Source organism: Camelina sativa, chromosome 15, assembly GCF_030686135.1.
Source record: "Camelina sativa cultivar CO46 ecotype springtype chromosome 15, ASM3068613v1".
In the NCBI taxonomy this organism is placed as follows: domain Eukaryota; kingdom Viridiplantae; phylum Streptophyta; class Magnoliopsida; order Brassicales; family Brassicaceae; genus Camelina; species Camelina sativa.
The window spans coordinates 30,861,755-30,873,893 of NC_141894.1; the positions used below are offsets into that span (position 1 = coordinate 30,861,755).

General features: G+C 32.8%; 2 protein-coding genes and 1 long non-coding RNA gene across 4 annotated transcripts; 1 reads left to right on the forward strand and 2 right to left on the reverse strand.

Annotated features, from left to right (window-relative positions):
• Positions 1 to 2,556: 2,556 nt before the first annotated feature.
• LOC104747894 (cytidine deaminase 1) lies at positions 2,557 to 4,005 on the reverse strand. Its single transcript, XM_010469606.3, has one exon. The coding sequence runs from the start codon at positions 3,652 to 3,654 to the stop codon at positions 2,749 to 2,751; it is 906 nt and encodes a 301-aa protein (XP_010467908.2). The 5' UTR covers positions 3,655 to 4,005; the 3' UTR covers positions 2,557 to 2,748.
• A 1,459-nt stretch (positions 4,006 to 5,464) lies between these two features.
• On the reverse strand, positions 5,465 to 9,967 carry LOC104747896 (tetraspanin-2-like). Of its 2 annotated transcripts, XM_010469607.2 has the most exons (4): positions 9,616 to 9,967; positions 9,216 to 9,522; positions 5,933 to 6,233; positions 5,465 to 5,707 (listed from the first exon to the last, which is right to left on the reverse strand). In XM_010469607.2, the coding sequence occupies exons 1-4, from the start codon at positions 9,807 to 9,809 to the stop codon at positions 5,697 to 5,699; spliced, it is 813 nt and encodes a 270-aa protein (XP_010467909.1). In that variant the 5' UTR covers positions 9,810 to 9,967; the 3' UTR covers positions 5,465 to 5,696. The 2 variants fall into 2 exon arrangements, with proteins under 2 accessions (XP_010467909.1, XP_010467910.1); XM_010469608.2 differs by lacking the exon at positions 5,465 to 5,707 and having other exon boundaries at positions 5,742 to 6,233.
• On the forward strand, positions 9,354 to 11,302 carry LOC104747895 (uncharacterized). Its single transcript, XR_761264.3, has 6 exons — positions 9,354 to 9,494; positions 9,622 to 9,769; positions 9,934 to 10,006; positions 10,177 to 10,370; positions 10,456 to 10,536; positions 10,662 to 11,302. It is a non-coding gene; the product is annotated as an uncharacterized LOC104747895 (long non-coding RNA).
• The last annotated feature ends 837 nt before the right edge of the window (positions 11,303 to 12,139 follow it).

Here is a 12,139-nt window from a genome sequence, read left to right on the forward strand (position 1 = left end):
ATTATTATACAAATTTTTTTATAGATATATACTACACAATCAAATTTTAGATTTTTCAGTTACTGATAAATATAATAAATTTTGTAGATAAAAATTACAGTAAAAATATTTAATAATTATTTTATACCGCACATAGTGCGGGTTATTACCTAGTATATATTAATAGAGGAACATTTTGGCAAAGCTGAGGTGTCAGCATTACAGAGCTCAGGACACTTTTTCCTTTATCTGTCATCAGCTTTTAAAAATATTTATATTTATTTACCATTGTATTTTTCCAAAAATACAATTAACACCCAAAATTAAATTTTTATATTATTATATCCTTTAATTATATTTTCATAAAATCTTTAAAATGTTTTATGAACCCTTTGTTCATATGATATAATAATATAAGATTGATATTATAATAACTCTCACGGGTTAAATTTTAATTATTATACAATTTTTTTATAGATATATACTATACAATCGAATTTTAAATATTTCAATTACCCATAAACAGAAGAGATTTTATAAATAAAAATTACAGTAAAAACATTAAATAATTATTTTATACCGCACTATGTACGGATTGTTACCTAGTATCTTATTAGAATAGTTGAATCGAGAGAAGTTAATCCAGGATTAGTATATATGTTGTAATGCTAAAAATTGGAGAATGGAGATATATATATATATATTTTTCACTGAGTGGATTATATTAAAACGGAAGAGTTCGAAAAGGTTACAAATCACAAGATAAAAGACGAGAATAAAATTACAAAGACACGATGATCTTTCTATTACCTACAACTAGAAGAGGAAAGGAATTTACCGATACATTGTTTGAACCAAAAACATTTTGTCTCGAGACTGATTGAGCTCTCGAAAAACCATAAGGACTTCCCATATACCAAAAGATGATAACGGGCTTCAATACAAATGGTCATAACAAGAGAATGGAATTTGGCTTTCTCCGAATAAGATGCATCTTTCTCTATAAGTGCTTTGTCAAGGGTCTCCCGGGATGTAACCGTAAAATAATCTAGACCCACTTGAACCTTTCAACGCCACATAGAACAAGTAATTAAGCTAAAACAAGCCTTAATTCTAAATGTTCTAAACCAAGCACAAACCAAAGCTCAATCCCCTAACTAACAAAGAGATATAGTCGAGGATGAGAAACTTAGCCCAAACAAGGGAAACTACAGCCCATACAGGGAAGCTACAGAACCTGAGCAACTGATGATACCAGATCTTAAACGGTTACAATCTGATCAGAGCAAACAGGAGACACAAGAGGAAAGCAGTAGAGAAGATGTGATACCGAGATAATGAAGATTCGAGATTGGCTTATGCAAAGATTTATCGATGAAGAAAGAGGAAAGAACCGTCGCTAGAAGAAACAGGTGCCTCCACTTCGCGTATACTCACTAGAAAAATCAGCGGTCATAACTGAGCCTAGCCAATATTCCCCTCCGTGAATCACAAACACCAGCGGCACCCCGAGCACATCAGCAACCAACAGATCCTAAGAAACATGAACCAACAATCTCGCTAGATCTGAACCTCCACATCTACAGAACTACTCACCAAAAAACTCCACGCTTTAACAACCGCATGATACAATAACAAGGACTGAAAAAATTAAGCAAGAATGTAAAAGAGGTGACCGACGCTGGCGCTATATGAGCTGCCACGCGCCGGTCAAAGTTTTAACGGAGGCTTTGAGAAGGAGAGGCGGCGAAAGAGAAATATTATGATTTTTAGAGAGAGAAATATTAGAAAGCAGAATGGAGATATATAACTAGACAATTATGTAGGATTCCTGCTAAAAACGTATGCTCTTAGCTTTTTATCCTAAAAGGTATTCCTTATGAAATCAAGTAATCTAAAGATCTTAGATTCATTGTTCACCACTCATAGTCTCATCGTAGGAGTTGCTGAGTGGACCATCTTTATATTCTCTCCTTTCATACAATTCGTATTTGGAACCTTTACTCCAACAAATCAAATTCAATGTAGAAAGGCACCAAAATATGTACATTTATTTTTGCCTTTCTGCGAACATAAAAGAACCATCATAACTTAATAAAAAGAACCGAGTTATACAACCTGACTTTACTAACAGTCTAACACAATATTATGATAGTAGTAGACTAGTAGTTTAAACTTTAAAGTGAGCTTTTGGTTTTTGTTTCCAAAAACTCATTTTATTTTATTTTAAATCAAGATTTTAATATATTGTAAATTGTTTAACACTAATATCTTTTAGATTAATTTGAATTGAGAAAGTTTAACCCAGGATTAGCATTTATGTTGTAAATGTTAAAAGTTGAAAATAACTAGAATATTGAGAGACTTTATATTTTTATGGTTCCTACTAACATATGTTTGTATATTTTTTTTTTTTATATAAAAAGTATTCGATATGAAAACCAACTCATCTAAAAAACTTAGATTGATTGTTCACGACTCACCAACACACCAAAAGGACAAAAAAAAAAAAGATAACAATACTCCATAGTCCAAAAACATAATAATTGAGAAACAAATTATAATCCACATTTTAAATAATAGTAATAAAAACTTTATCTTATTCTCTTATCATATGTGTCATAAACATTATTTTTAAATCTATCCACATCATCATTGAGAGAAGCACACATCAATTTCAACAATTATAGTGTATGAAATAAAAAAAGGGAAGTGACATTTTTGTTTATTCGTTTTCGTCTTTGCGATAATTAAAATGATTCTCTCGTTTTAAGCTGCATAGCAATGAAACACTTTGAATTCGCATTTCGGCGATATGGTCTCTAACAATAACCTCGCCGTCTGCTTTTGCCGGACCACCGCATCTATTTTCTCCACCAACACCGCTCCTACGATCCTCTCGTAACCTCCTCCACCACCGTTAGCCACGTAATCAACCAGCGCCGCCTGCACTGGTCCCAAACTAGGATTATACGCCGCCGATTCCATATACGAACCTCTGTACACTTTCCCGTCACAATCCACCAACGAGACTCCCGACGGACACAAACTATACGGCGCGTACGATCTATTCGCCGCCGCTAGTGCCGTTTGTTTCAAATCGGCGAAGGAATCGGTGGTTCCGTTACAGATCGAATTGAGATCTGAGATAACGAGACCGTTATCGTGAGGTTCGAGGAGAAGAGGGAGATCTTTCTCGAGAAGATCGTCGGGACCGAATCTGTGAGGCAAGAAGCTTCCGAGGCGTAAGAATCCGTCTGAGTCGGCGGCGGAATCGGAATCGGCGGAGTTTTTTGGATCGGTGATCAGGATTTTGATCTCAGGCGCGTCGCGGATTTCTTGAAGGAACTGGCGGCAATGACCACACGGTGCGGCGGAGACGGCGAAGTTTTTGAGGTGACGCTCGCCGTTGAGCGTGAGGTTGGTGACGAGGAACTGCTCGGCGTGGATTGAGTGGTGGAGAGGGAGCTTTGGGAATTCGACATTGACGCCTAAGAAGATCCGACCCGATGATCCGAGTCCGACGGTTGCGACGTTGAATTTTGAAATCGGAGTTCGAGCGTAGGATTCCGCTGGTTTGACTAGCGTCGGGAGGAGCTGGAGGACGGAGACGCCGAGTTGTTTCGCGGCGGATTCAGCTTCTTCGGATTGGATTACGAAGCTTGGCTTATCCATTTTGGGTTGACCCGGTTTGGATCGCGTAAATGGGTCGGGTTTTTTGTTTTGAGATAGTAGGAGAGATCCGGGAAACGGGGAGGATTATGAAATGGGAAGCTCTGTGGAACAAAACTATTTATAGAGATACAACAAAGTATGAAACTACATTACGCAATTGAATGAAGTATCTGAATTGGTTTAATTTGGTTTGGTCTCGGACTCGGTTCAATTTTGTAAATTTAATAATAATGTAAATAGCTAAGATGACGATCTATAAAAATCATATTCAGAATTGATTAAAAAAATAAAAGCAAATACAAAATGGATTTGGCATATGATTGTTGATTTGGGTTTATAATTAAATTAAATTTAAAATATATATACGACTTCGGTTTTAACTAAACCGAATGGGATACTCTTTTAGTCTTTATGCAAACTACGAAAAATGCAAGAAACATGTTATTTATTGTAACATAATGCTAAAATCGTGGTCTAGAAAGCTCATCTTGAATTGAATATACTATTTTGTGGATTAAGGAACTAACCTAGTAGTTTCGACCACGTTACGAAACTTAAAAAAAAATCTCCGGATAATATTATTTTTAAGGTTAGGAATGAATTGTAATATAGCTAAAGACAGCATAGGTTTATATAATTTTTTTGATAGAGGGAATAATAAACATTTTAATTGCGGTGTTGTTAATTTAACAATTACTAGGATATCCCGTGCTTAAAGCACGGGTCAACAATTTTAAAATAAATTATAATATAATAATAAAAAAATTTATTATTATTTTTTTAAAAGTTATTTTGTTTGAGATAATATGTAAATTTATTAGTTTATTTGAATACTAATTATTTTAGAATATTATAATATTTTATTTTTGACGTATTATTACAGTTTTATATTGTTTGTTTGTTGTATTTGCATCATTATTTTTTGAAATATAAAATAGTAATTTTAATATTATAATTATGAGTAAATAAAAATTATTAATTTATCATTTATATAAATTTAGTTTTACCGTGGAAATTAAAACACACATTTTCACATAATGAGTGGTATATCTTCATTTTAAAAAATTCAAATCACAACATATGCAGAAAAAAATATGCATTTTATTAATTATAAGTTTTATATGAAAATTTCAAACAATTTGTAAATAAAATAAAATAAAGATGATAGGAGAATCATAATTTGAAAACTTAACAAAATCTTCAAATTTAGTTATTCAAAATAATTGTATTGTATACTTGGATATAAAATCTTAGTTTTTAAAATTCTGATTGGTTTATATATTTCAAAAAAATAATAATTAGTAATTTCGTCCATAATTTATTAGAGTGAGAAAATATACTTTTAGATTTTTTTTAGATTTTTAATATTTGATCTGTGAGTGTTTTTTATTTTTAATTAATTATATTTATTTAAATTAGTTAATTAATTTTTTCTAATGGCAATTGAATGTAATTTTTTACATTTTTCAAGGTTAGTTTCATATTTGTACTTCTCAATTAATATAGTAGGATAGGATTTGATTGAGATCCAAGGAAAAATAGTTAATTACAAAAATATGTTAGTGAGATAGAAAGAAGTACACGGGACTAAAGAGAGCTTTGTATCCTTTAGCAATTATGGTTTGTTCTTATCGTTGGAACGTCGTCACGCACATTTCTCTCGATTATATTAAGATGAGAGCTCCCAAACAAAAGACAAGTCTTTGTTGATAATTATGTCTTAACCAACGGTTAAAGATTCTCCTTAGTAGAAGATACTGAGAGAACACTCTATAACCCAAACAACAATTCACTGCTTTAATTAGGGACATTTTGTGACAATTTCTCTTTAATATATATCGCTTTTTTGGTCCATATCAAAAAAAAAGAAAAAGTTGTAGCATAAACTCGACCTTACATAATAAAAACAATATATGTATATATATATCCTCGATGGCGTAATTGCATCAATCATAATCACCAACCGAAATCATTCATTGGCCTTGCGACTCAGGAAGCTTACAGCCTCGAGGCAGTAAGCTAGTAACCAGTAGCCCAACCTTCTAAACACCACCTAATGAAACCCCAAAAGAAAAAAGAGGTGAAAATATAAAAACCAAAACAATGTACATTAGTTCAAGTTTGCTTTCTTTCAACACCAAATCTAACATAAACAACGTAAAGATAATATCCATAAGAGAACGAAATGATATCACAAGCTATTTCCGAAAACTCCAATATTTTCAAGTTTCAACAACTACAAACAAATTTATAAACAGATACATTTTTTAGACCCAACCTTGTTTGTATTTGCGGAAGAGATCCTCAGTCTGTGCATTCCTAAACGCACTACACGCAATGACATAAACCCATATGAGAACAACGACAGTGATGATAAGTATGAGATTTGCTTTACGCCACTCTTTTCTAAGGTTCCCCAGTAGACCAGCTTTGCATGAGTTGCAATTGTAACAAAGCTGGCTTTGATCGTTGCTCCATAAGTAACAGTCCGCGTCTGCAGCCATGTTGGAAGGGTTTAGCCACAGTGTTGGGTTCACAAAGTTGTAGCCACACGCGGTCGGTGGTTTGCAGCAGCCGGACTGTGAAACAACAAGACGTTGAACAAAATGTTATAATTAGATATGAAAACAACAGAACTATACTGCCTTGTGTAAGAACAATAAATAGTTACTTTTCAAATTAATGAATATATGATAATCCTTCTCTGAAGATATCTTTCAATATATATGTGCTATACTATAAGCTTGGCGAGAACATGTATATATATATGATCCTGTAACATGGATTTAGGCCTATGTATTCTGAAATATTGTGCTCTAATTGCTTCAAACGCAAGTTTTACGTTTACTATTGAAAACCATAATTCACATTTCTGTAATATAAACCTAGAATTATAATATGTTTCACAGTGTAAACACAAACTCTACCATATGCGTTTGGCGTTTGTGTTTACAGAGAATAAATAATTTTTGTTTAACATGCTCTAAGGTTATGGGTTGGATAAAAAAGTATACACAAAACAAAATGCAAACAAACACAATCATGATATAAAACAATGAAACCTAAACAATTGCTTTAAGTGTAAAGTAAATAAGGAGAGGAAAAACACTTGAATCTTATCACAGAATAATCTTCATATTCCTTATGAGTAAAATTTGGTTTTCACTCGAGGAAGAGAAATTGTATAGTTCTTTCCTAGAAATCTATTTATTTCTTCCGTCTCAATTATTCAAATAAGAAAAAGAAAGTGGGACAACATGGGAGGGATATTTAATTATGTTTCATGATGGAGATAAAGACTTGTGATTTGTAATTATTGAATCAAATCATTGGTCCAATATTTAATAATGCATGTCTAGTGACTAACGATAACTCAGTCAAAACCTCATCATCTAGGCTTATTTAATTATTAGTGCTTGGTTCCAATCTTGTTACAGTGACAATGGACTAGGATGACAACTTCCTAGAAATTTAGTGACGAAATATAGTTAGGATGATATATAATACAAATTTACCGGAATTTCTGATTCGTTAAGAAGATAAGAAAAGTAGATGATCTTATTTCCCACACAACTAAGTCTTAATTTCGATAGAGTAATACCAAAATCTTATTCATATATAACAAAAACCTTCAAGACTCGACGCTACTACAAGGATATCGTGGAGCAGATGAACTTGCAAAGAACTCTTTGTCTTCCCTTTTGACTCTATCTAATTATCCTTTTAATTTACCTGTAATCTCATCTCCGAACCGAGTCGCTGAACCGGACCGGAATGTAACATTTTCCAATTAATCATAACGAAGTGGTTTGACAAAAAAAAAAAATATAACAAAAACCTAAGAATTTATAGTTCCTACTTCCTTTGGTCAGTATATTGTTCGAATAAAAAAGTTCCTATACCCTTAATTACTCCATGTTTCAAGCTTAAAAGACATAAAAGTTAATTTTAAGATTGATTTTAATAAATATAATTTGAATGGAAAAAGTTGGAAATTTTGTCAAGTTTTGAGTTGGGATATAAAAAGACTTATCCAAAGTGAATGGGATCATTGAATTTTGTGAGTGAGATAGTGACAAAGGACAAACATTATAAATAAACAGATAAAACATATTTTATCATGTACCATATTGTGGGTGCATGGGTGGGTCCTTATGATAGTGTATAATTTTGAATTCTGATTATATCTTAATCTTACTACATAATCTTTTGGACTTGGTCTCAATCAACTTCTACACCAGTCTACTAGGCATAAATATGTTTCAATAATGGTGATTGCATATGGCCTAAATTATCACAAAATGTCACTAACTACGATATGTTAAGAAAACTAATGTTTTATTTTCCACTCCAACACTAGAATACATGATATTAATTAGGTCAGAAACCATTTTTTTTTTTTAGTTTTTTCAAAGATAAGGAGATATACAAAACAAAATATAACTTAAAGCTGCAAACCAAAAAAAGAATATAGAGAATAAGAACAATGCTCTTTTGGACTTCACAAAAGATAAAGAGAAATTTTATAACTTTATGATATAAGCCACATACTTTACTTATTTTTTTCCTTTGAAAAATGGACCTTTCTTTCTATTCTTTTGCAAGAACAAGAACAAACCGTAGGTCTCACATAATCTAGAGATTTACAAAACATTCTCTTTTACTTCGTATCTTATCTCCATTAATCATCTAATACTACTTAATTAAACCCAAAATGATTCGTTGGAAAACCAATATTTAGTCTAGATTTTAACTTTAAAAAGTCGGTCACGGTACTATCTGTCAACTAATCTTTGAATATTTAGTCTAGATTTTAGCAAGAAAAGTTATTTTACAAGTTACCTATCAAGTATCAATAATGAATAATCATGTAGAGAGATGTACTAAGCTTTTATTTGACTTATGGACGTATTAAGTGCGATAATGACTTAAGTATTTCGTAAATGCATCATAATTAGTATGAAAATGCATCATACCTAAAGTTGCTAAGCATGTTAAAACTGTCTTGCTTCTTGGATTCTTTTTTTTGGGTCCAAAAACACTATTATTTTTGGCCTAAAATGTTAGCCTAATGGTTTTTATAGTATCACCAACCAATTCAAATTCGGTAAAGTGCGGGAGTATATAAAATGTTTTCTGAGTTAAAGCACAAAGACAAAAAAAAAGAAGCAGTTCCACTTTTTTACTCGAAAATGTTACTTAGAGAAATTAAACTTTTTAACGTTAAAATGATAAAATAATATTAAATGAAATTTTGCATAAAGTCAAATAAATAAAAACCAAAAAACCTCTAAAATGCTACACTCCTATATGAACAAAAAAAAGACTACCAAAATGAATATGTCGCTGTTGAGTGTTGAGTCTGACTACTGTCTTAATATGATTCATTTACCCATAATCCTAACCTACTTTAATTAACCACAAGTTGCATAACAAGTAACAACTACCACAATACAGTAATACACCAACAAAAAAAATTATGGAGGGAGACAAATCAAACAAAGTAGAAGTTGAGGGGTTTCTTAAGAAAAAAAAAGAATAAAAGAAGAAAGAGAACATGCCTGGAGAGGAGTGATCTTATTAGAGGAGTAGAACTGATCGGCGGTGATGAACTCTTGGTTGAGTTTAGGACAAACGTTAGTATCAGCCAAACAAGCCCTTAGCCTCACCCAATTCTTGGAATCAACAACGTTCTCCTTCAGCCAATTCGAGAACCCTTCAACTCTATACTCTTTGTAGCCTCTACCCGGAACCTGATACGATCCATCGGGTCGGGTCACGACGAACGCAAATATCAAAACCACCAGCAAAAGCCCGATCAGTATCGCCATACAACACAAGTAAACTGCCAGCAAAGTCTCCTTGTACCTGAATTTGAAAGCTCAAAGTTTAGATCTTTAACTCACTCTGTTTTCTCTGTAAATTTCATTAAAAAAAAAAAATTGTTATTTTGATTGTTACTTGTAGGCGCCGATGAAGCCGGTGGCGGAGACGACAAGTATGAGAACGCCGAGGACGACGACGGGCCAACGGAGGAGATTAACGCACTCGTTGTCAGGCTTTGAAGCTAGCCATATACCTGACGCCGTTATTGGTATGGAACAGAGTAAAGCTAGTAAGTTCAGTATCGCCGTTAAGTTATTCGCTAACGCCATCAAAATTCTCTCTCTCTCTCTCTGACTTGTAGAAGATTCGAGCTTTTTTTTGTTTGTTTGTTTTTTTATAGAATGAAAATGAAATAATGAGAGTGAGAGGAGTGTTTGTTGTCTCTGTTTTTAGACTTATGAAGGTCGGTGGTTAGAGGTGGTGGGATGTGTGAAACCTCTGTTTACCCCTATTTACACAAAACGAGGTTCGGTCCGTTCCGGTCCGGAAAACTCAATTTCCGGTTTGATGTTGATTTAAAGGGAGTGGGTTATTATTTTATTCGATTAATTAAACATAGAAATGTTTGGTTTATGATGGAAAGTAAACTGGTAAAAAGGGATAATTTTTAGTTTCACTTTAATGCGATGTAATAAGGTGAACTCTCTGGTGGTCGGACCGGCTTTTTGGGTTTTAAGGAGTGGAATCATGTCACATGGTCTGATGGATGGACGGACACGCGGAGACACGAGATTACTTTTTTTGTTGGCTTTGAAAGCGAGTTTGTGAAACAGACGCGCGTTTGTGCGCGTTGTTACTGCTTTATATCGAAGAAGATTCTTCTATTCTGTGTAAGTAGTTGATCAACCAACGAGAACTAACCACGTGGCGTCAACGACTTTGTGTGATTGCGTTGAACGTTGTTGTTTCCGACAGAGAATGCAAAATGGAGTTTTGGAGCACGATTTGTCTTAAGCTTGATGAGGGAAATGTCGAGTAATGATCAAGATTCAAGAGGTAGGCTTTGCTTTTAATTCAGAGGATTGGTATTTGGTGCACACAAGCTGCTCGATAGAATGTGTAAACCAAAATTACTGATTAAATTTTATTATTTTCTCATCTGGTTTTTGATATGGAATAAGATGATGGGGGAAGTTGTGGGTAACATTAAGCGTCTGCGTTGCGTTACATGTTGACATCTGATACCTCAATTTACTAGCTCATTGTCTAATCATAAGATCAAAAACTCTTCTTTTTGGTATGGTGAGGGGCTCTTGAGGAATTTGATGAGCCTGCTTCAGCTTTGGTTTGGAACTTGTTAAGTGAAAGTGACGAAAGAAGAGCTTCGTTGCCCCAGCCAGATTTGGTTCTTAGAGGAGTTTTGGTGTTGGTGTTCCCATTGACATTCAGGAAGGATGGGTTCAAAAACTTCATTTTCAAGGTGATGTTCGGTAGGGATAGAGGTCAAACAAGTTTCTGAATTCTGATGGGCTCGGTTAAGGATTTCAAAGTTGTCATCAAGGCTTGTGTAGTCAAAAGAGCATGAGAGGAAAATATATTACTTTTGAATGGAACAGAGTGGTCACATATTTGTGAACTGATCATCCCAGGTGACGAACATTATTACAAAAAGTAATAATAATATACTAGATTCGGACCGCACGTACGTCCGAGATTGATTTAAAAGTTAAAGTTATTATTAGATTTGCAGTATATTATGTATGTGCAGGATCATGTTTATAAACAAATTTTTAACGAATATTATTAACATTTATCATCCTAACTCGTATTAGTATAGTATTTGATATGTTTTTATTTTCTTTTAGACAAATGAATATTTGTTTTGTTATCAGTATAAACAACTACAATAATAATAAAAGAGAAAATAGAATAATAATTTCTGGACAAAAAAATTGTCACGCCCCATAAATGTCATATATATTTTATTTCATAACCATGATTTAAATAATAATTTACCCATTTGATATTGTATATTTTAGTCCAACCGATAAAAAAAATAAGTAGAAGATTCAGATGGGATACTCGTACTTCATGTACTTTTTGTTTGAATATTTAATTTTTACAAATTAGTAGACATTATATAAATTTTATTTATATTTCTCAAAAAAATTATCTATTAAACTGGATAAAATCTGCTATAATGATCAAAACTTCCTAAACTCGATAACCTAAATTGTATAGCATGACAAACCCACATTAATAGGCTTACCTCGTATTGGTTTTGCTATTTCTTTACCCGTGAAAAACTCGTCCCCAAAAACCACAGGAGCAATATCTACATTCTTCCTGTTGAATTTGCAAAAACCCGTGGGTAACATGTATTTCAATTTAAAAAATTTATAATCTATGATATATGTCTTAAGAGATCGGGTAAAAGTGTATTTTATGTTTTGATAGTCACAAACTCTCTAAAATTTTCAAAAGTACTCAAATTTTCCATTCCAAAGTTATATATTTATCTATTACAAAGTTGCTCTTATTCAAGTTAGATTTTGAGAATATAATATGACTATTAAAAAAACGTTTTAGCCTGTTACCCAAAATTTTATATATTCATGTGTGAAAAAAGTAAAACTATTTCCGTTTAAACTTGATATTT